This window comes from Amborella trichopoda, chromosome 3 (assembly GCF_054954075.1).
Source record: "Amborella trichopoda isolate Santa Cruz 75 chromosome 3, AtrichopodaSantaCruz75HAP2 v2.0, whole genome shotgun sequence".
NCBI classification, from domain to species: domain Eukaryota; kingdom Viridiplantae; phylum Streptophyta; class Magnoliopsida; order Amborellales; family Amborellaceae; genus Amborella; species Amborella trichopoda.
Window position 1 is genome coordinate 41831570 of NC_142338.1, and position 22814 is coordinate 41854383.

Here is a 22814-nt window from a genome sequence, read left to right on the forward strand (position 1 = left end):
ATATATATATATATATATATATATATATATATATATATATATATATATATATATATGGATATGGAAAAAGCTTGGGTGAGCATACTAGCTCATAGAATAGTATAAGCCCAATGGTCCAAATTGAATCTGGGCCAATCAGACGGCCGAGAGTGTTTGAATTTTAATATTTTTTTTACAAATCCAAATAACTTAAAATTTTAGGCTGATATTCTTATCGTCAAGACACACCTAATAAAAATATAAAACACATAATCTGAAAATTAAAAATGACCAAAATAGCCCCAAAATTTTATGGGGGTATTTTGTTATTTTTTCAGGTAAAATATTTTTTTAAAATATTTTCAAATATTCATCTATTTTTTATAAATACACGTCTAAAATTTCAAATGATTTGGATTTGTAGAAAAAAATTAAAATTCAAATACTATCTGACATCCGTAATCGTTAGATCGGCCTAGATTCAATATGGGCCGTTGGGCTCATTTTTTCCTATAAGCTAGTGGGATCACCATAGCATCTATATATATATATATATATATATATATATATATATATATATATATATATACATCTACACCTATAGGTGAAGTGCGATAGTACTTCACATACACCTCATCACTGAAGTTTATCATACGGTCACAGTTGTCCGATAGTATTTGAATTTGTATAATTATTGTTCTAATCAGATTTATTTAAAATTTGGATCGTGTGTATATATGACCAAGTCACACCAAAATAAAATATTAAAAAAAAAATAATTATAAAATAAAATGATGAATTTATCCCTAAAACTTTATAGGGGTATTTTGTGAAATTTTTATCATTCAAATTATTTGTTTTATATTTTATTCATGTGCATTTCACTAAAGCGCGCATACTTACAAAATTTCAGATCATTATGATTTGTAAAAAAAAAAAAAAAAAATTCAAACACTATCACACATCTATGACCTTGTGATAAATTTTGAACATTGATGAACACGTTGTAGGTTTTCCATATATATAAACAAGCATGCGCCGGCATATATGCGTATCAGCGTATACGTCCACCTCGTGCCCTTGAATAAGTGGTCTTGGTGCAATCATCTGGTTGCCATTGTAATCTGACTGAGGAATTAACACTTCAATTCACAAAGACATGAACAAAGAGCATATGTCAGGCATACACCCTCCTGCCTTACATGGGAGCTCTCAGTTCCCCCATTGATAACTGGCAAATCCATCTTCTTTCTACAAGGGCGCAGGCAGGTTTGGTTAGTGGGAAATCTTACACCCAGCCGCTTTCCCATGTCTGTTTCATGGGTAAATAGCAAACAGGAAATTTAAAATATTCACGCCACCAGATGGGGAAAAGGTGGCTTCATGCTTGCTAGGTATGCATCTGGTTTCGCAGAAATCTCCCTTGCATAGAGAGATATCTGACGAAACAAACGAACCCCTAATTATCAGAGCATCTCATCCTGTGTTAAACTATGAAAGGGGCTGATCTCCGCCTTTGTCAAACCAGAGCTTCCCTCAACTAAGTTTGAATCAATATTGTTATAATTAACCACTATTTTCTAAAACATGAGACCATATAGATCAGGCCCTTCAGAGTCTTCATATGGAGGACGTTTCCCATACAATATGCTCCCCAAGTTATTTGCGCAAACAATATTGGCGCATCTTGGCAAAAAAAAAAAGCAAGACCATACCAAAACTCCTGGATACCTCAAACTCAAAAATATGAAAAATAGCACACAAAATATTGATAAATGTGCACTTGCATAATAGGACCAATAAAGTGGTCATTCTTCTACACATTAAGGAAACCTTATGAACAAAGGTCCAAATACAATTGAAACACGGCTGGAAAAGGAGGTGATTTGAATGTCACTTACAAAGGGGCACAGAGACTTATCTCCTTGTTCTCAAGAATTTTACAGGAGAAAGTGTTTGCTGAAAGCGAGGTTTGAGCAATGGCCAAGCCTTTGGCGATTGACATACACCCCAAATGCTGCACAATCTAACTCTCGGCAGACGATGATTACCACACATTTCCACGCCAAAGAATCAATCAAAATGGGGCTCATCTAAAAGATGACTGAATCTCCTCCAAAGTTCTCCCTTTAGTTTCTGGTACCCATAGTACAATGAATAACAGAGTGAAAGCACTGGCAAATGCATATATCGTAAATGTTCCTGCCATAACAACATAAAAATGGTTCATATAAGTCTAGAGGAATTAGATCAAAGCAAAATATGTATACATGTAACGAATGTATGTATGTCATGGTATGTAGTTCACCTGCAGAGCTCCAGGTTAGAAGCAGATTAGCAGTCATTGTAATAACCCATGATGTCAGCCAATTAGCTAATGTTGCAATACTACCAGCAAGTCCCTTGATATTCACCGGAAGTATCTGCATGAGACCCAAAATATCATTATTTGCCACTACTTAGCACTGTGAATGAATTTAATAATATACAGTGCGATCATGATGCATGAACCTGCATCAGGAACATGGTTTGTTTTGCTTTAGTTATGTTCTGTTATGCATGTTGGTTCTTAGCAGGAGAAACCCAAATTATGAGGCCCAATGTAACATTTAGAACATGCAAGCATATCATACATGGGTGGTCTAAGGCATAAATGCACCAAAAGGGCATCCACTGTCCATTACTGATGGTCAGCAGTTTAGACTAACTGTAGCAAAAGTCCATCATCAGGAACAACAGTTAATACCACTGTTCATCATTGGGATGTGGGTGCCCCCTCTTAGTGTACATATATGCCACCAGTGCATGAAATACTTCCCCTGGAAAAATATGTTACATAAGTTGGATGCTCCATAGGGAATGCCTAAGGATTCAACCGTAAAGAAATGACATGATGGCTACTCTTATCACATTCTCATAGATTGACTGTTCTGCAAGAAAGTGTTGAAATGCATTCGGATTTCAAGAACCTAGTCTCAGAGCAATCCTTAACATCCCTACAAATAGGGACAGATCTCAGTAGTCTTTCATAATGGTGATGTCTCGGAAGATTTATAAAATTATTGATTGTTTTATGTCCACTTAGGGACATATTTGCAGTTTTTTTACTACTTTTGAGAACCATAATTCAATGAGTACATTTTTAGCGTTTTCTCCATACATCTCTCATCCCAAGTCTCTACATGGTACCAAAGCAGCTAATCATCAAGACTTCCACCTGCTTCTCATCTCACTGCAATGAAGAAGGTTAAAGCCATTGGAAATGACAACCCCCAATGGATACCTGTTTCAAGCTCACAAAATATTTCTTCAAGGCAATGATTTAAAAAGCGGACTGCCTAACGCTTAGGTGGTCCAGAGGGCCTGACGCATCACCCAGGCCTAGACGGCCAAACTAGGCACACAGTCCCCGGGCGGCCGCCTAGGCAGGCATCCAACACTTAGCCCTGGCCGGCCACCCAAGGCCCGCGGCCCGCCCAAGGCAGAAATACTATTTGTTGAGGGTTTTGTCTGGGTTTTTTTGAAAAAAAATTGTTTTTAAAAGTGGGTTTTAGGTTCATTTGAAACCTAAACCCACCAGAGCCCATTTTAGAGAGAGAAACCTCAAAAAAAACTCGATTTTATGATTTTCATTGGATCGAAGTCTTTCTCAAAGTTACAGGAAATAGATCCAAACATCACTCATTAAGATTAGATTTAGTTTTGGAGTTTTTCTAGGACTATTAGAGGGTATTTTTGAATATTTTAACACCAAAAAACATCTCAAAGGTGGAAGTTTGGAGTTCGAGCAATCAAAGTGCAAAAGTTAATTTTTTAAATTGCTTGTATTATTTTGAGATGTTTTATTCAGGATCTAGTCGAAGTGGTGATCCGGGTTGGAATTATAGATATACCCCGAATCCAAATGACAAAAATTGCATAAGATGAAATTATTATAAAAATGATACAAAAGGGGGCATAAACCAGTTTAAGAAACATCTTGCTGGTATTAAAGGAAATGTTGCCCATTGTAAAAAAGTTCTTGAAGCTAGCAGAGAGTAGATTAACCAATATATGAGTTCAATAAAACACAAACAGGAACAAAATCGTTGTTATTTGGATAGGTCTATTTCTGGTTCTGCTAAAAGAAGTGATTCGGGTTGGAAGTATGGTTATAACCCGAAACCAAATGACAAAAATTGAATAAGGTGTAATTCTTGTGAAAAGGATACCAATGGGGGCATACCCATATAACCGATTCAAAAAACACCTTGCCAATATTAAGGGTAATGTTGCTTCTTGTAAAAAGTTCCTGAAGCTATTCGGGGTGAGATTAGACAATATTTGAATTTAGTAGAACCAGAAAAGGATGAAATTTAGCCTTGTTCTCTGGAAATATCTTCTCCAAGTACTTTTAGAAGTGGTGATCCAGGTTGGAAGTATGGTCATAACCCAAATCCGAATGACAAAAATCGTATTAGGTGTAATTGTTGTGGAAAGGATACTAATGGGGGTATTTACCGGTTCAAAAAACATCTTGCCGGTATTAAGGGGGTTCATGAGGCTACCAGAGAGGAGATATACAATATTTGAGTCAATGTTTCAAAAAACCCTAGACGGCTCCTAGGCCGCCTGCTTGGCGCTTAGCGCCTAGGCGGGCGCCCAAAACCTCCGACACCCCGTAGTTTTAAAAAAAGAGAAACTCCTAGCCTGCCTGGGAGCTCACCCAGGTACATTCGCCCTGAGCGCTCGCCTAGCCCGCCCGGGCGCCCACCCAGGTATATCCGCCTGTGTAGGGCCGCCTGGGTCTAGGCGGGCGGATATTTTGTCCAGGTCGCCTAGGCACCAAGCGGACCATTTTTTAAAACATTGATTTGAGTTCAGGGAAGCACAAAAAGAAAGAAAAGGGTGAAGAGGCATTAGGTAAAGCAACCAAGACACCTAGGGCCTCATCTATACAGAATAAGAGGGAGGTAGAACTTCTATACAAAAATAAATAAAAATCTCTCAAAAAAAATAAGAGGGAGGTAGAAGAAGAGAAGGAAGAGGGAGATTCAGAAGAAACAGAGGAGGACGGCTTTATGTTGAAGAGGGAGATGACTCTGATGATGATGGCCTCGAATCTGATGCATATGATGAGGCTTACCCTCCTCCTGACAATGACTGAAGAATGAAGAGTTGAAAACGCTTGACTCTTGGTGTGACTATTGCGTCCTAAACTGTATAATTTCTAAATTTCTGTATATTTCTTTTCTTATTTTTAGTTTCTAGTTTATACTATCTAACTCTTGTGTGTACGCTTGTATGGTTCTAGCATTGTATGACAATATGAATTATGGACTATCTAAATTCTCCGCATTCATGGAAATATGGATTATGGATTATGTATTATATAATTATACTGTTAGACACTTAAATTAACATTTTTCTTTCTACTGGGCCACCCAGGTTCTGGGCACTGGCCTAGGCGCTCGGCGGTCTAGACCCCCCCAGCCGCCTAGCACTTTTTGAAACATTGCTGCAATGAATGATATGTTCAATGTATGTTTCGGGCTTGGACAAGATTAGTTAACGTGTTGATGAGTGCAATATTATATCACAAGTTTGATACGTACCCTTGAACTACCTAAGAGAAAAAGCAGAGATATTGAACCCATAGTGCCTAACACCATCCAAATTTTTGGTCAAGCTGTGGCTTGGTGCACTAAACCGTAAAATGGAAAAAAGGGATTTACGAAGAAAACAGAAAAACAGGTTTCTATAGTTTCTATTAACTAACTGGGGAGTTTTAATTTCAAAGAGTTTCCAATTTTTTAACTGTTGGGTGGTTTTCTGTTCATATTCTCTTTTACAACGTATGTTTTGATCAATAACTTCCTTAAGTTGTATCTGAGCCTAGAGATCCACTTATTCAAACCTACACAGTTTGTGGGGATTCTGTCGTTGTTACATGGGTTTTCTCCTAAAATAAGTTTTATGGATATAGATCCTAAACTTTTGGTTCCTTCTACTTATTGCCCTGTGAAATGAAACGGTAACCTGTCTTGGAGACCATCTCAAGAGGATCTCCTTCTCTAACTGGAACTAGTTTTCTTTTACAGTCGGAAGCGAGTATGTTATTTCAGTCAGAATGGTAGGACTAGCATGCAAAATATACCTCTTATAATAATCAACACAATTATTTAGTTATACTCACACTATTTCCTTAAAGGAAAACCGAGGGTTGCATCCATTATTGGTGAAAGTCAGGGACAGATGAAGATGATCCGAATATCAAGAAATGGAGTGCCTTATTATCGTTTTCTTTTTCACTTGAACATTCTTAAGCTTGACCACTAGAGATCAGAAGAAAGAATAAGAAAATTATGTGATAACAGTAAGTTGTTCTTGGACATCACATTTTAGACGAGCCCAACCGAAATGAGTTTCATGAACTCATCAAATGAAATGTCACCCACCTCTCCTCTTCCTACCCTAGTTTTACCTCCTTTCCCATTGCTCTACGGAAACCTCTCCTCCACCCATCCCACTCATCTAATCCATGTTCCCACCCTGTCCCCCTAACCTCTTTCCCTAGCCTTTCAACTTCCATTTACCCTTTTTTCTCACCCTCCCCTGTGATCTCGGTAACCCCCCTCTCCTCCTCGTCCCACTCCCCTCCCCTTGGGCACCACCCTAACTTTCTCAATCCCCCTCCACTCTCCACCTTCTCAAGAGCCTTTCAAAGCCACGCTATCCAATGTCCCAATATTCCAGATGTCTACGCTCAACATGCCAACCTTGGTAGCATCATGGCTTGATCAACTGATGAAGAACTTTCTATGGTCAGGTGAGGGTGGGACAAACAAGTTTCACCTGATCTTATGGGAAAGAATATGCCGATGAAAAGTGAAGGGGGAGTTGGTATTCACATCCTCAGACTCAACAATCTCGCCCTCCTAGGCAAGTGGTGGTGGAGACTAGCCACCCTTAACAACCACTTGTGGCAGTCCATTCTCGCCTTACGTACCACTTCCTTCCCCACCTCCAGTCGCCCCTCGGGCTTCTGGTGATCAGTCATCAAGTGTCACTCTATTTTCTGCGTCAACATTCGATTCCACCCGAGGGAAAGGAATCGAATTCAGTTCTGGTTTTACTGTTGGACAGGCCACTCACCTTTAAAAACCCTCTTCCCTAGGTTATTCCTCTTAGCCAGGAACCCTCGGGCTCTTGTAGCAGACCATTTCGAAACCAGGGGTTCCACCAGGGCCTGGAATCCAATTTTCAGAAGACTTTTGGTGGAGGAAGAAATTGCTGCGTTCTTGACCCTCTCGACCCTTATTCACTCCTCTCCCTTACCCTCTTCGGGCAGTGACTGTATACAGTGGTGCCCTACAGCTAGTGGCCAATTTTCAGTAGCCTCGCTGTATAGTATCCTTATAGCATTGAAGCCCCTTCCTGCTGGAGCCCAACCTGCTTGTTCCAAAGCTTGGCTCTCATTCATCCCCCCAAAGATTCAGGTCTTCTCATGGCTGGCCATCACCCGCAAAGTTCTTACTGTAGACCAAATCCAGTAAAGCGGCATCCCTCTCCTCATCATATGTATTAGGTGCCAGGAGGTCAAGGAGACCAATGATCACCTTCTCCTCCACTGCGCTTGAGCACACAAACTGTGGGTATCCATTCTCAGGCTCTATCAATTGAGGTACCCCTCCCTCAATACCCCACATCTTCACATCCCTCCATCCCCATCCTTGGTCCACCTCAGGGATCCTCCAATGGAAAACGTCAGTGGCCGCTACTCAGTGGGTCATTTGGACAAAGAGAAATGACCATATTCCCTATGGGACCAGATCCAGCCAGAATGACATGAGTAACCACATTCTTTCCCTAGTCGTTTTCAGGGTCTCATAACACGGCACTTTCAGACCTTTCAGTTCTGCCAATTTTCTTCAGTACTAGAATGAGATGCTTCACCCGAGGCCATCCATCATTTTTAGGACATCCCTACAGACGCCACCCGAGATAGAGAAATCCAAATTAAACTTTGACAGGAGTTCACTCGGCAACCCAGGCCAGGCGGGCATAGAAGGAATTTTAAGGAATTATTTAGGTGAATCCTTCTCCTCCTATTCCTCCCCAATTGGCTTAGCCGACTACACCACAGCTGAATCTCTTGCTCTCCTAGAGGTCCTCAAGCTGTTCAACATCGACTAGGGGTCAAATTTGCTTACCGAAGGAGACTCAAGGACTGTTATCTCATGGGCGAAAATCTCCTCAGCTTGTCCGTGGAGGCTCCTCCACATCTTCGATCAAATCCACCATCTCTGCAGCAATCTCAATGTTGCTTGAAATCACATATGGACGGAAGCAACTCTGAAGCCAACAATCTTGCAAGATCAGGCGCCGCTCTTAACCCTTGAAGACCCCCCAGTTAGGCAAATCTCCTCCACTGCAGTTTTTGGATGCAGACCTGATTTTATAAATTTTTGTGTACACACATGGCCTTTAATGTCACCTGCCCATATTTTTTGCTTGGTGAAGTACTTTGAAATGTTGTATAGTGCACCCTCCTGGGGGCATACTTCTGTATTTCATTAAAATCAATACAAGTTAACTTTCTCAAAAAAAATAATGTCACCCTCCTAAAAGAAATGTTTTCAATGGGTAAAAGGTAAGAGTGTGTTTGAGATAGATGACTTTCTCCCTGAAGCAAAAGAAAAAGGCATTACAAAATATTCTAGACATCATGTCAATTAGGAGAGAAGAATCATAATTTCACCTTGTAACACTTCCAGCTGTAGAGGCAAACGGAAGATAAAGCAGATTTTTCGATAATGGGAATCACAATAACTACAGACTGTACATAGTAAATTCAGAACCACTTGACATTGTAAAGCTCTGCCCTCTTAGTACAAGAAGAGGGCAGCAAGAGGTCCAAGGTAAGTTCGCCTCCCAGAGCAGAAGGTAATCAAGCCATCCATATCGCTCGATTTCATAACCAACTCCAGCAAAGAGGCATCCCTCTCCCCATCAGATGTATTAGGTGCCAGGAGGACATCGATACCAATGATAACCTTCTCCTCCATTGCGCTTTAGCACACAAAGTGTGGGGATCCATTCTCAGGCTCTTTCAATTGAGGTGGGTCACCCGTCCCTCGATACCCCACATCTTCACTTCCCTCCATCCCCATCCTTGGTCCACCTTAGGGATCCTCCTATGGAAAACGTCAGAGGCTGCTACTCTGTGGGTCATCTGAACAGAGAGAAATCACCATATTTCCTTTGGGACCAGATTCAGCCTGTATGACATGAGTAACCACATTCTTTCCCTTGTCGTTTTCTGGGTCTCATAACACAACACATTCAGACCTTTCAGGTCCGCCAATTTTCTTCACAACTGGAATGAGAAGCTTCACCCGAGGCCATCCAGCATTTTTAGGGGATCTCTATGGATGCCACATGATATAGAGAAATCCAAATTAAACTTTGACGATAGTTCGCTTGGCAACCCAGGCCCGGTGGGCGTAAAAGGAATTTTTAGGAATTATTTAGGCGAATCCCTCTCCACCTATTCCTCCCCAATTGGCTTAGCCGACTCCACCACACCTGAATCTCTTGCTCTCCTAGAAGTCCTCAAGCTGTTCAACATTGACTAGTGGCCAAATTTACTTACCGAAGGAGACTCAAGGAATGTTATCTCATGGGTGAAAAACTCCTCAGCTTGTCCGTGGAGGCAAATCCACCATCTCTACAGCAATCTCAATGTTTCTTGAAATCACCTATGGAGGGAAGCAAACTCTGAAGCCAACAATCGTGCAAGATCAGGAGGCACTTTTAACCCTTGACACTCCTCCACTGCAGTTTTATGGATGCAGTCCTGCTTTTGTAAATTTTCGTGTAAACACATGGCCTTTAAGGTCACCTGCCCATATTTTTTGCTTGGTGGGCTACTTTGATTTGTTGTCTAGTGCACCCTCCTCGAAGCAAACTTTTGTATTTCATTAAAATCAATACAAGTTAACTTTCTCTTAAAAAATAATGTTACCCACCTAAAAGAAATGTTCTCCATAAGTAAAAGGTAGGAGTGTGTTTGAGATAGATGACTTTCTCCCTGAAGAAAAAGAAAAAGGCATTACAAAATATTCTAGACATGATGTCAATCAGGAGAGAAGAATCATTATTTCACCTCATAACACTTCCAACTGTAGAGGCAAAGGGACGATAAAGCAGATTTTTCGACAATGGGAATCACAATAACTACTGACTGTACATAGTAAATTCAGAACCACTTGACATTGTAAAGCTCTGCCCTCTTAGTACAAGAAGGGGGCAGCAAGAGGTCCAAGGAAAGATCGCCTCCCAGAACAGATGGTAATCAAACCATCCATATCCCTTGATTTCATAACCAACTCCAACAAAGAGGCATCCTTCTCCCTATTGGATGTATTAGGTGCCAGGAGAACAAGTAGCACACAATCTGTGGGGATCCATTCGCAGGGTCTTCCAATCGAGGTGGGTCACCCTTCCATCCCCATCCTTGGTCCACCTCAGGGATCCTCCTAAGGAAAACGTTAGTGGCCGCTACTCTGTGGGTTATCTGGATAGAGAGATATCATCATATTTTCTTTGGGACCAGTTCCAGCCTGAATGACATGAGTAACCACATTCTTTCCCTTGTCGTTTTCTGGATCTCATATCACGACACTGTCAGACCTTTCAGTTCCGCCAATTTTTTTTCAACTGGAATGAGATGCTTCACCCGAGGCCATCCAGCATTTTTAGGGGATCTCTATGGATGCCACCCGAGATAGAGAAATCCAAATTAAACTTTGACGGCAGTTCACTTGGCGACCCAGGCCCGGCAGGCATAGGAGAATTTTTTAAGAATTATTTAAGCAAATCCCTCTCCACCTATCCCTCCCCAATTGGCTTAGCCGACTCCACACCACCTAAGTCTGTTGCACTCCAAGAAGTCCTAAAGCTGTTCAACATCGGCTAGGGGCCAAATTTGCGTACCGAACGATACTCAAGAAATGCTATCTCATGGGCGAAAAACTCCTCAGCTTGTCTGTGGAGGCTCCTCAACATCTTTGATCAAATCCACCATCTCTGCAGCAATCTCAATGTTTTTTGAAATCACATATGGAGGGAAGAAAACTCTGAAGCCAACAATCTTGCAAGATCAGGGGCCGCTCTTAACCCTTAAAGACACCCCACCCAGTACGGCAAATCTCTTCCACTGCAGTTTTTTGGATGCAATCCTGATTATGTAAATTTTTGTGTACACACATGGCCTTTAACGTCACCTGCCCATATTTTTTGCTTGGTGGTCCTGGGGGCATACTTTTGTATTTCATTAACATCAATACAAGTTAACTTTCTCATAAAAAATAATGTCACCCACCTAAAAGAAATGTTCTCTATGGGTAAAAGGTAAGAGTGTGTTTGAGATAGATGACTTTCTCCCTGAAGCAAAAGAAAAAGGCATTATAAAATATTCTAGACATCATGTCAATCAAGAGAGAAAATCATTATTCCACCTCGTAACACTTCCAGTTGTAGAGGCAAAGGGCAGATACAGCAGATTTTTCGACAATGGGAATCACAATAACGACAGACTGTACATAGTAAATTAAGAACCAATTGACATTGTAAAGCTCTGTCTTCTTAGTACAAGAAGAGGGCAGCAAGAGGTCCAAGGTCAATTCGCCTCCTAGAGGAGAGATGGTAATCAAACCATCCATATCGCTCAATTTCGTAACCAACTCCAGCAAAGAGGCATCCCTCTCCCCATCAGATGTATTAGGTGCCAAGAGGACAAGGAGACCAATGATCACCTTCTCCTCCACTGCACTTTAGCACACAAATTGTGGGGATCCATTCTCGGGCTCTTTCAATTGAGGTGGGTCACTCCTCCCTCGATACCCCACATCTTCACTTCCCTCCATCCCCATCCTTGGTCCAGCTCAGGGATCCTCCTATGGAAAACGTCAGTGGCCGCTACTTTGTGGATTATCTGGACAGAGAAATCACCATATTTCCTATGGGACCAGATCTCGCCTGAATGACATGAGTAACCACATTCTTTCCCTTGTCGTTTTTTGGGTCTCATATCACGGCACTTTCAGACCTTTCAATTCCACCAATTTTCTTCACAACTGTAATGAGATGCTTCACCTGAGGCCATCCAGCATTTTTAGGGGATCTCTATGGACGCCACCCAAGATAGAGAAACCCAAATTAAACTTTGACGGCAGTTCGCTTGGCAACCCAGGCCAGGCGGGCATAGGAGGAATTTTAAAGAGTTATTAAGGCGACTCCCTATCCACCGATTCCTCCCCAATTGGCTTAGCCGACTCCACCACAGCTGAATCACTTGCTCTCCTAGAGGTCCTCAAGCTGTTCAACATCGACTAGGGGCCAAATTTGGTTACCGAAGAAGACTCAAGGAATGTTATCTCGTGGGCGAAAAACTCCTCAGCTTGTCCATGGAGGCTCCTCCACATCTTTGATCAAATCCACCATCTCTGCAGCAATCTCAATGTTTCTTGAAATCACATATCGAGGGAATCAAACTCTGAAGCCGACAATCTTGCAAGATCAGGCCGCTCTTAACCCTTGAAGACCCCCCAGTTAGGAAAATCTCCTCCACTGCAGTTTTATGGATGCAGTTCTGATTTTGTAAATTTTTGTGTACTCACATGGCCTTTAACGTCACCTGCCCATATTTTTTGCTTGGTGGGCTACTTTGATTTGTTGTATAGTGTACCCTCCTGGGGGTATAGTTTTGCATTTCATTAAAATCAATACAAGTACACTTCCTCAAAGAAAATAATGTCACCCACATTAAAGAAATGTCACCTATGAGCAAAGGGTAAGAGTGTGTTTGACATAGATGACTTTCTCCCAGAAGCAAAAGAAAAGGCATTACAAAATATTCTAGCCATCATGTCAATCAGGAGAGAAGAATCATTATTTCACCTTGTAACACTTCCAGCTGTAGAGGCAAAGGGTAGATAAAGCAGATTTTTCGACAATGGGAATCACAATAACTACAGACTGTACATAGTAAATTCAGAACCACTTGACATTGTAAAGCTCTGCCCTCTTTACAAGAAGAGGGCAGCAAGAGGTCCAAGGTATGTTCGCCTCCCAGAGCAGAAGGTAATCAAACCATCCATATCGCTCGATTTCGTAATCAACTCGAGCAAAGAGGCATCCCTCTCCCCATCAGATGTATTAGGTGACAGGAGGACAAGGAGACCAATGATCACCTTCTCCTCCACTGCGCATTACCACACAAACTGTGGGGATCCATTCTCAGGCTCTTTCAATTGAGGTGGGTCACCCCTCCCTCGATACCCTACATCTTCACTTCCCTCCAGCCCCATCCTTGGTCCACCTCAAGGATCCTCCTATGGAAAACATCGAGAGAAATCACCATATTTTCTATGGGACCGGATACGGCCTGAATGACATGAGTAACCACATTCTTTCCCTTGTCGTTTTCTAGGTCTCATATCGCAGCACTTTCAGAACTTTCAGTTCCGCCAATTTTCTTCACAACTGGAATGAGATGCTTCACCCGACGCCATCCAGCATTTTTAGGGGATCTCTATGGACGCCACCCGAGATAGAGAAATCCAAATTAAACTTTGACCGCAGTTCGCTTGGCAACCCAAGCCAGGCGGACATAGGAGGAATTTTTAAGAATTATTTAGGCGAATCCCTCTCCACATATTCCTCCCCAATTGGCTTAGCTGACTCCACCACAGCTGAAACTCTTGCTCTCCTAGAGGTCCTCAAGCTGTTCAACATCAACTAGGAGCCAAATTTGCTTACTGAAGGATACTCAAGGATTGTTATCTCATGGGCGAAAAACTCCTCAGCTTGTCCGTGGAGGCTCCTCCACATCTTTGATCAAATCCACCATCTCTCCAGCAACATCAATGTTTCTTGAAATCATTGGAAGCAAACTCTGAAGCCAACAATCCTGCAAGATGAGGAGCCGCTCTTAACCCTTGTAGACCCCCCAGTTAGGTAAATCTCCTCCACTGCAGTTTTTTGGATGCAGTCCTGATTTTGTAAATTTTTGTGTACACACATGGCCTTTAACGTCACCTGCCCATATTTTTTGCTTGGTGGTTTACTTTGATTTGTTGTATAGTGCACCCTCCTGGGGGCATACTTTTGTGTTTCATTAAAATCAATACAAGTTAACTTTCTCAAAAAAAATAATGTCACCCACCTAAAAGAAATGTTTTCTATGGGTAAAAGCTAAGAGTGTGTTTGAGATAGATGACTTTCTCCCCGAAGCAAAAGAAAAAGGTATTACAAAATATTCTAGACATGATGTCAATCAGGAGAGAAGAATCATTATTTCACCTCGTACCACTTCCATTGGTAGGGGCAAAGGGAAGATAAAGCAGATTTTTCGACAATGGGACAATAACTACATACTGTACATAGTAAATTCAGAACCACTTGTCATTGTAAAGCTCTGCCCTCTTAGTACAAGAAGAGGACAGCAAGAAGTCCAAGGTAAGTTCGCCTCCCAGAGCAGATGATAATCAAACCATCCATATCGCTCAATTTCGTAATCATCGTTATAGGAAGTATATCTCAATTCATTGCCGTAGCTAATCACAATAACTAAAGACCACAAATAGTAAATTCAGAACCACTTCTCATTCTAAAGCTCTGTCCTCTTAGTACAACAAGAGGGCAGCAAGAGGTCCAAGGTAAGTTTGCCGCCCATAGCAGACGGTAATCAAACCATCCATATCACACGGGTTCCTAATCATTGTTATAGGACGTATGTCTGAATTTACTATGTCCGGTAAGACTTCTATCAGTCTCACTGGTAAACTGGTTAATTTGTTCTAGGGAGCACGCAATTCAAGCTATATTTCAAGAAAAATATGCCACTCAAGTTATTGGTATAGAAAATGTCCCAATCCAGTTATTGCTCAGTTTGTCAAATGTCTTTCATATTCTCGACTTCAATAGAGGTCTTGTCTGTGACATGGCAATATCTTAACTTTGATGTTGCATTCTATATATCTTGAAAGGAGAACAAATGACAGTAAACAAGAATATTTAAGTAGAGAAAGAGATTGTTCCATTATTATTCTAAAGGAGAGAGAGCTGGATCTAATCTCACCCAGGGTACCATACTAAAAGTCCTCTTAGGGCCTTCGCTCCCCCTCTTAAACTTAGAAGGTTCAGGAAGATTTCACTCTCAATTTGCATTGATTAAAATTGGAGCATGCACAGCTCATAATATATCAAAAAAGACTAGATAGATCTATGCTTTTCTGTAACCTTTGCAGCCCAAAGTTTTGACTCCATGGTTTGCAAACATGTCAAAACATTTTCAGTAGCGTTTTGTACGCTATATAAATCTTGACCATAGAATTTTTGCATTTCTCATTTAAATGCATGACCATCTCCATTTTGACAGACAACGAATACATTTTTGTCATTTTTGTTGAACTCATTGCCAAAGGACATGGATGAATACTATAGAAAACAAAAGCGAGGTGGCTTGCACAAAAACAAAAAACCATGAAGGTTTTATATGGGGGAATTATGGAAGTTACAGAGGTGGGGTGAAGGTGGAGGGGACGGTTGAGCTGAAAGGGGATGGTCTGCTGTGTAAATATTCCAAGGTCCCATACCAAGCGCTAGGAACAATTGCCAGTCTTCTTAGTCAGGTATCAAGACTACGTTTACTTTTCTTGATTAACCTGTTGTAGTTGTAAGAGACTTGAAGTGTCACTAACACCCCCTTTCGTGTTACAGAAGCACCAACATTGTGCTATAGTAACTGCACATGCTGCAAAGAAGTAAACTTTGTATAAGTGAGTTCACAGATCGAAACATCCACATATAATTATGTCCTCAAAAGAAACTAAAGACAGAAGTGGGTAAGGCATGGAAACAGACAAGAAGGATGTAAGAGCAGTGACAAGGACAATACTACTCCTTTGTTTGTCACATACTTTCACTTTAAATATCCTAACCCTACAAATGTATCTATGACCTCCGACCTCATTTATGTCAAAGGTTCCTCTAATTGTGTGCTCCCATAGCAGTCGTACTTAGCAATATTTAAAAATAAATTCTCCACCTTTCATTGACCTCGATAACTTTCACCAAGACCCACTGATTCTCACTCTTAATGTATTTAACATGATCCAGATCCCTACACTTCCTCTCCCATTTTTTCTAGTTTAAAGACATTTTTTTCACCTTCTCTTGTCCCGAATTTATTGCATAGAACTTAGATCACCATATGCCTTAAGGTTAGTTTTACTTACTATTTTCTTAGCGTTCTCCTTAGCATCTTTATACTCTTCTAAGTTTTGATCATTTCTACTCCACTGCCAAGTTTTGTAACTTAATTGATTTTAGCTAAAAACCTTTTGAACTTCATCACTCCATAACTAATTTTCCATATCTAAATGTCTTGCCCTCGAGATTATCTAATAACTTATTTTCACATTTTCTTAATACAATCAGCCATCTCATTCAACATAACATTAATTTTGTCTTCAAAATTCAATTTTTCCTCTTTTATCAATTTATTTCTAAATAAGTATATTTTCTCCCTTTTTAAATTCCACCACCTTGTTCTTGGACACCTATTAATTCACTCCTCCTCTTCCATCTCTTTATCCATACCTCCATAACTATGAGTCTCCTAAGATAACCTTACCGTCTTTACATGATGGTCGATCTACCTTCATAATTAGAAAGAAGTCTATCTAGCTTTAATAAGTTCCACTTTTGTAAGTTGTTAAATGTTCATCTCGTTTTCTAAAGTAGGTGTTTAATATTGCTAGGTCGTAAGCTGTAAGGTCCCAATATGCATTATTTTATAGGAGTGACCCAATTTCACTTGGACATTCCTGTCCATGGCTCTTGGCACATGTCAACAAGCCAAAGACACAACATACATGCCTAACACTTACAAACTAAGAAACTTTTAGTTGAATTATCACTAGAAAATTACCAAACGTTACCTACAGTTGCCCAAATCCCCCCCTCAATGATGGATGGATGTGTGGTGCCTAAAAGGCCAATTTTGAAATTGGTGTTTCTAATGTAGGTGCCCATGTCAAAACTTTGCCCACACGTCATGCCTTTGTAACGTCAGAATGAAGTCGTTTCTTTTTTTGAATATAACGTCAGAATGAAGTCTGCTAATGATGTTTTCTTTGGATGCACATTTTAGAACAATGGAGGTCAAATATCAGACTAAGCCTCTTGGTGTTATGTTCTGCCACCATGGCTTGTCCAAATAACCGTTTATTTTCAAGCAACGGGAGCAACAAATGACCATTGCAATGGTTTGTTGAACCTGACAGATTATCAGATGAATCAATTGTTTGGTACTTTATATTACAGGTGAACTCGCTATATGACTTTGTGAATTCTATCACGAGGTCTCCAAGATTTTGAGTTGATTGAGAAATAATACTCACCCCAATGGGACTCTCATCCTTCTATATTAGCTAATTTAAATTTTCAGAATGTTCAATTCATTTCATTTTGAATGGAAAAAACAAATCCTGAAAGGCATCCATCAGATATAATGCACCACAGGAATTGTTTATAAGAATCAATTCTCTCTTATAGAAAACTTCAAAGATCTAAGACCAACTATGGTAATCTTAATACCAGTAGAGCGAAACCAAAAAGATATGAGATGGTCATGTTGTCATCTGTAGAATTGGAACAAGTTTGCTATAATCCAAATGGTAAAAGCTAATCTTACGGCTCTTCCCACATCCTATTGTCAGGTTAAGGATCGTTACAGGTCAAGAAAGATTTCGATTATGTGGAAATAAAAGTTAGCAGATGAAATAGATAAGTACCTCAGACATTATAACCCATGGAATGGCCCCCATACCAAGAGAGAAGGCTATGACAAATGCCTGAAACAATAGTTTTTATCAGCTGAATCAAGATACAAATATAAATGCATGAAGTTAGGTACACCACAAATTTATTTAAAGAAGGCATTATGTGCATAAATCATACCACAAGACCAACTAATGACAATATGCCCATCCAGCTATAAAAACGAGATTCTTCTGATACAAAAGCCTGGCCACCACAGAGAGAGATTCATTAAGAAAATGTAGGACAGCAAGTTACCAAAATAAATGTATTAGTGGATCCTGTCCAACCAACTCTTTGATGGAAATTGAATTTCTGACATGCATGAAAATCAGAAGCTGTAACAGGATATGAAAGTATACCAGACAGAGCTCAGGTAAGGTATGATACACAGGTGGATTATCCACCATTTCTTTGCAATGACAGACAAGTAAGGATAAACCATACTAAGGTACTTAGTGAGAAAATCAATTAATTTCCACCTTCCATCATCAGGAATGGAAGGCGGATGATCCAGTTCTGTACCCATAGTATATACAGGAGATAGACAGTACAATTTCCTTATCGTAGTTGCTCACTGACCTTCAAATAAAATGCAACTGCGACAAGGACCAAGCTGATTGTCATTCCGGAACCAGAAATCTACACAAAAATATTTCTCAAGTCAGATCGTTTTAAATAAGAAACAAGTTATGGTAGTCTTGGTCCACAAAATCAGTCACCATTCAAAGATAACTCACAATAAGTAGTAGTCGACGGCCTGCTTTATCCACCAACCAAGTGGTGACTCCAGTCACAATAACCTACATCAAAAAAAACCTCCTAGTTTGCAAAATCTCACACTGAAACTTGTAGTTTCCATGCAGAAGATTAAATATGATTTAAGAAATATAGACATGAAGTTGACCTGAATAACCCCGACTCCAAAAGTTGCAAGATCACTTGATGAGATTCCTGCTCATAACGAAAGCATCAAATAAAAATAAAGATCGGCAAAACCAAAAATTGGGAAAAGAAAATAGAACCATAAGAAGCACTACATTTATGATGAATCATACAATAAGACAGAAGGTGGAGAAGCAAATCCAATTTCCAGTCTTATAAATTAATTTGATAAATCTAGCAAGCACAAAATAAATATATTAAGGTACATTCTCACATTCTAATCTAGAGAATCACAGAACTCATTTTTAAAAGTGCATCCAAACCTCACAAAATCCCCTTAAAACTAGTCATAGAACCCTCCTCACCCTTCCAGTTTTCGAAATAACTGAAAACCAACCTAACTTCTTACATCCCCGTACTTCTCATACTTTATTTGCCACCTACATCCTACTCCATGGAAAACAATAAAAATCATGAAGCTGCAGAGATATGTAGAAGTTTTATGTTTACAAGTTCAAAATTTTAGCAAGTAGATTTTTTTCAATAGATATACTTCAGCAACTTTCACTGCTTTGGGAACTACCAACTTCAATATGTCGTGCATCACCATCTATAACTATTGAACCATGTCAAAGTTGCACATGCCCTAACAGCATCTTAACTCGGTAGGTAGGCCTTGTTCACCATTCACCACAATAGAGACACAATTCCAAGAGATCAAACTCCTCTTTTTTTATTTTATTTTTTTAACTGTTTATATTCATGAATTCGAAGCATACCAGCAGACTTGAAAATGTTACTTGTATAAAATAGTATTCCATTGACTCCGCTCAACTGTTGCAATACAAGAAGTCCAATGCCTATCTGCAAAAGAATGCAAGCAAAGTTCACACAGAAGATTGATGAGAATGATACCTTCCAATACCTATCTACAATTTCTAACAAAAATTGAAGCTTTCATCTTAGCAAGCACAGGATTCAAATACACAACCTAGAGTGCCCAAACTATTAATCAAAAGAAGAACAAAGATGGGTGCAACAATGGGAGACCCAAAGCCCTAACTGCAATTAAGAAGTCATAGCCATCTAGTAAACACTAGTAGTAAACTTGGATGAGCCAAAGTACCATCAGAGGCATATAATATTTTCTCCTTTTCAGCTCAGCAAATCGTATCGTAGCCCTTCTACTGCTTGACGCTACGGCTCTCTGCAGAAAGTGATAAAAATAATCGTTGAGATAATTAAAAGACTTCTCCATATGTATCATTTCAAAGGAAACATTCAAGCAGGCAATGAGGTTAACGAAGGGCTCAGTAAACCTTTATTTCATTCACTTCAAGGGATATGTCAGTATCAAAGCCCCGCAAAACTTGCAATGAAGCTTCAAAATCCTCCATCATACCCATTTTTGCCTATATTGCCATGTACCAGTAAGACCAACAAATTTGAAGTAATTAAAGATTCCAAGTTTGCAATTTACATCTGCAAGACTTACCAGCCACCTCGGGGACTCAGGTATGAAGAAAAGACCAGGTATCAATATGGTACATGGCAAAATTCCTGCATAACCACAACCAGATTCAGATTCTTAATTCAACAATGGCTGGTTTACTTTATTAGACGAACAAGATTAGGTGCTAAATTCAAAAGTGGCTGGTCCCCTTTCCTCTTAGAGACAATCATGAACTCTGACTCTGAGATCAAAGATTGCTAATTAAGCATTTAAAGTAGGAAAAAGTTTATATTAGGTTGCAACCTTAAAATGTAGAATTAAAGATGCACCTCAAAAATCCATCAGAAAAATTTGTTTTAATGTTGAAAAACCTCTAATTGATCATTTTGACATCGAGATGTATACATATGTAAATAACAAAAATTTGATTCCAGAAATAATGCATCTTGCAACACATTATCTAGACCATTCATTTTCAAGATTTTCATATGTTTATAGATCTACTTGATTTTAACTATTTTTTGGAGTTTAAAATTTTATAATTAGATATGATAATACATTTTCAGATAATTTTATAATTAGATATGATAATATATTTTCAGATAATCGTAAGATTTTTTTACACCAAAATTACATGTTATGATAAAATTTGGAGGTGCGCCTCAATAGGATGGTTTAAGGCTGCAACCTTATAGAAACCACAACCTTTAAATTATATTAAGAAAGTAGAAATTTTTGATGGGGTCATAATCGTTGTGGTGAAACTAGTTAGCTGATAGGCAAGTATAACAAAAGTAGAGAGAGAAAGAGATTTCACATTACGTTGTAAACTATTAGGACCTCAATTAGCTATTATTTGGACCGCATTGAGTTATTTGAAATTTTCAATGGCCTCAAAGCAAATAAACCCTCCAATTAAAAGGATTTTAGGTATGTTGTATAACTTCACTTCTGTCAAATAAATGCAGCTCCTTACCTATGATGCTAAAAAGGCAAAGAAATTCAGGTTTATAGCAAAATAAGAAGAATCATAAGACCATACCAATTACAGCAAGAATTCTCCACTGAACAAAGAGCCCCAATAGGTATGCAATCATTATTCCAATTGTGACAGAAAGCTACAAAAGCAAATTCACCTTTGTTACATTGATTCAAGCTTGCATGGTGATGCCCATTTGCAATTAAGCTTTTTCACAAAAAAAAAGACAGTGACAATGGTGGGTATATGCCAAACCTGATTCACTGATCCAAGGCCGCCACGCAAATTTTGTGGAGCTATCTCTGCTATATAAACTGGAACCTAATAAGATACACATAATAAGGTTCACAAACCTTAATGATTGAAAGAACTAACTGTGTAGGATACGTATATCTATCTATCTAGAAAGAGGAGAGAACTAACTGTATAGGAAATAACCCCCACTCCGAAGCCTTCAAGCAACCTACCCATGTACAAGAAGGATGAATCCTGTCGGAGATTTGTGTACGCATAAGAAAATCAGTCAAAATTTCAACTCACAATGACAGATTTGAATTACCTAAACAAACAAAAAAAATGAGTTCATAGAATTTCGTTTGCTGAAATGGGTGAAAGATTTACTTTGGCAAAAGAAATGGCCAGCCATCCGATAATGTTGGGTATCGAAGCGATCATCAGTGACTGCAAGCAAAGGAAAATAATATCTCTCATCAGATTGTTCATTACATATCAATCAACGCACACACAGAGAGAGAGATGGAATTGAGTCCAGGTGAATTACCCCTTTCCGCCCGATATACTCAGCAATCTGACCGCTGGCAATTGCCCCAACCATTGCCCCCACATTTGAAAGGGATCCAAACACAGAGAACTGTTGATAATTGGGGGGTTAACGATTCGAAGAAACAAAATCCCTTACAAAAAAAATAAAAGAGATTAAAAATTCTCAGGCATAGCCTAAGGATTCCTCACCTCTGAAACAGTGAGTCCCAAATCACTTCTGATGGCATCTTGGGTGGGCGATGAATACCCATTCTGCAATAACCGGCCATTCTTTATCAACCAAAGATAGAGAAAGAGCAATAGTGAAAGACTTCTGCCAATCAAGGAGAGGGAGAGAGAAGAAAGTAAGAGAGAGGGAGAGAGGGAGAGAGAGAGAGAGTTACAGTGAAGCCGAATTGAATCGGACCCAAAGCGACAATCATGGTGCAGAGGAAAACAGAGATGGAGCTGTCTCTGATGACCTGAGCAGAGGAGCCATACTTCTCCATGAGACTCGACTGCCTCGAACCCATCCTGTACCAGCTCCCAGTGTGCAAAAATGGCTTCCGAAGATCCCTCCCATCATCTGTATCTTCTATGAAACTCATCTTCTTTCCCCCTCAAAGCACAAGAAGAAACGAGCAACCCTCTCTCTCTCTCTCTCTCTGGAGCACCCCAATTCTTCCACTCCCTTAATCCCCTCTCTCTCTCTCTCTTGTCTCTCTCTCTAACACGCATTTAGGGTGTTTTATTATAATAATGAGCTCTCTATCTCTCTCTAACACGCATTTAGCGTGCTTTATGATAGCAATAAGAGAAGAATGGTTGTCGTTGATGGTTGGTTGTGGAAGAAATAGTGAGGTGGCGTTGTCAGTGAACGCCGAGGTC

The 22814-nt window shown here is 39.8% G+C and overlaps 1 protein-coding gene across 2 annotated transcripts; it reads right to left on the reverse strand.

Moving 5' to 3' along the window:
* Positions 1–1747: 1747 nt before the first annotated feature.
* On the reverse strand, positions 1748–22578 carry LOC18422658 (sugar transporter ERD6-like 6). 2 transcript variants are annotated; one of them, XM_006878536.4, is made up of 18 exons: positions 22331–22578; positions 22137–22199; positions 21946–22035; positions 21786–21845; positions 21588–21653; positions 21420–21485; positions 21228–21303; positions 20228–20292; positions 20052–20144; positions 19859–19939; positions 19512–19596; positions 18755–18801; positions 18588–18650; positions 18430–18489; positions 17989–18054; positions 17823–17882; positions 2288–2402; positions 1748–2181 (listed from the first exon to the last, which is right to left on the reverse strand). In XM_006878536.4, the coding sequence occupies exons 1-18, from the start codon at positions 22532–22534 to the stop codon at positions 2069–2071; spliced, it is 1473 nt and encodes a 490-aa protein (XP_006878598.2). In that variant the 5' UTR covers positions 22535–22578; the 3' UTR covers positions 1748–2068. The 2 variants fall into 2 exon arrangements, with proteins under 2 accessions (XP_006878598.2, XP_020523449.1); XM_020667790.2 differs by lacking the exons at positions 1748–2181; positions 2288–2402 and adding an exon at positions 15346–15778.
* Positions 22579–22814: the final 236 nt, after the last annotated feature.

Coding starts and splice junctions, on each gene's coding strand:
- LOC18422658 (XM_006878536.4), bottom strand. CDS start 22,534: ATGAGTTTCATAGAAGATACAGATGATGGGAGGGATCTTCGGAAGCCA. Junction 21,654..21,785: donor TGGCCATTTCTTTTGCCAAA/GTAAATCTTTCA, acceptor AATCTCCGACAG/GATTCATCCTTCTTGTACAT. Junction 18,490..18,587: donor GCCGTCGACTACTACTTATT/GTGAGTTATCTT, acceptor ATTTTTGTGTAG/ATTTCTGGTTCCGGAATGAC.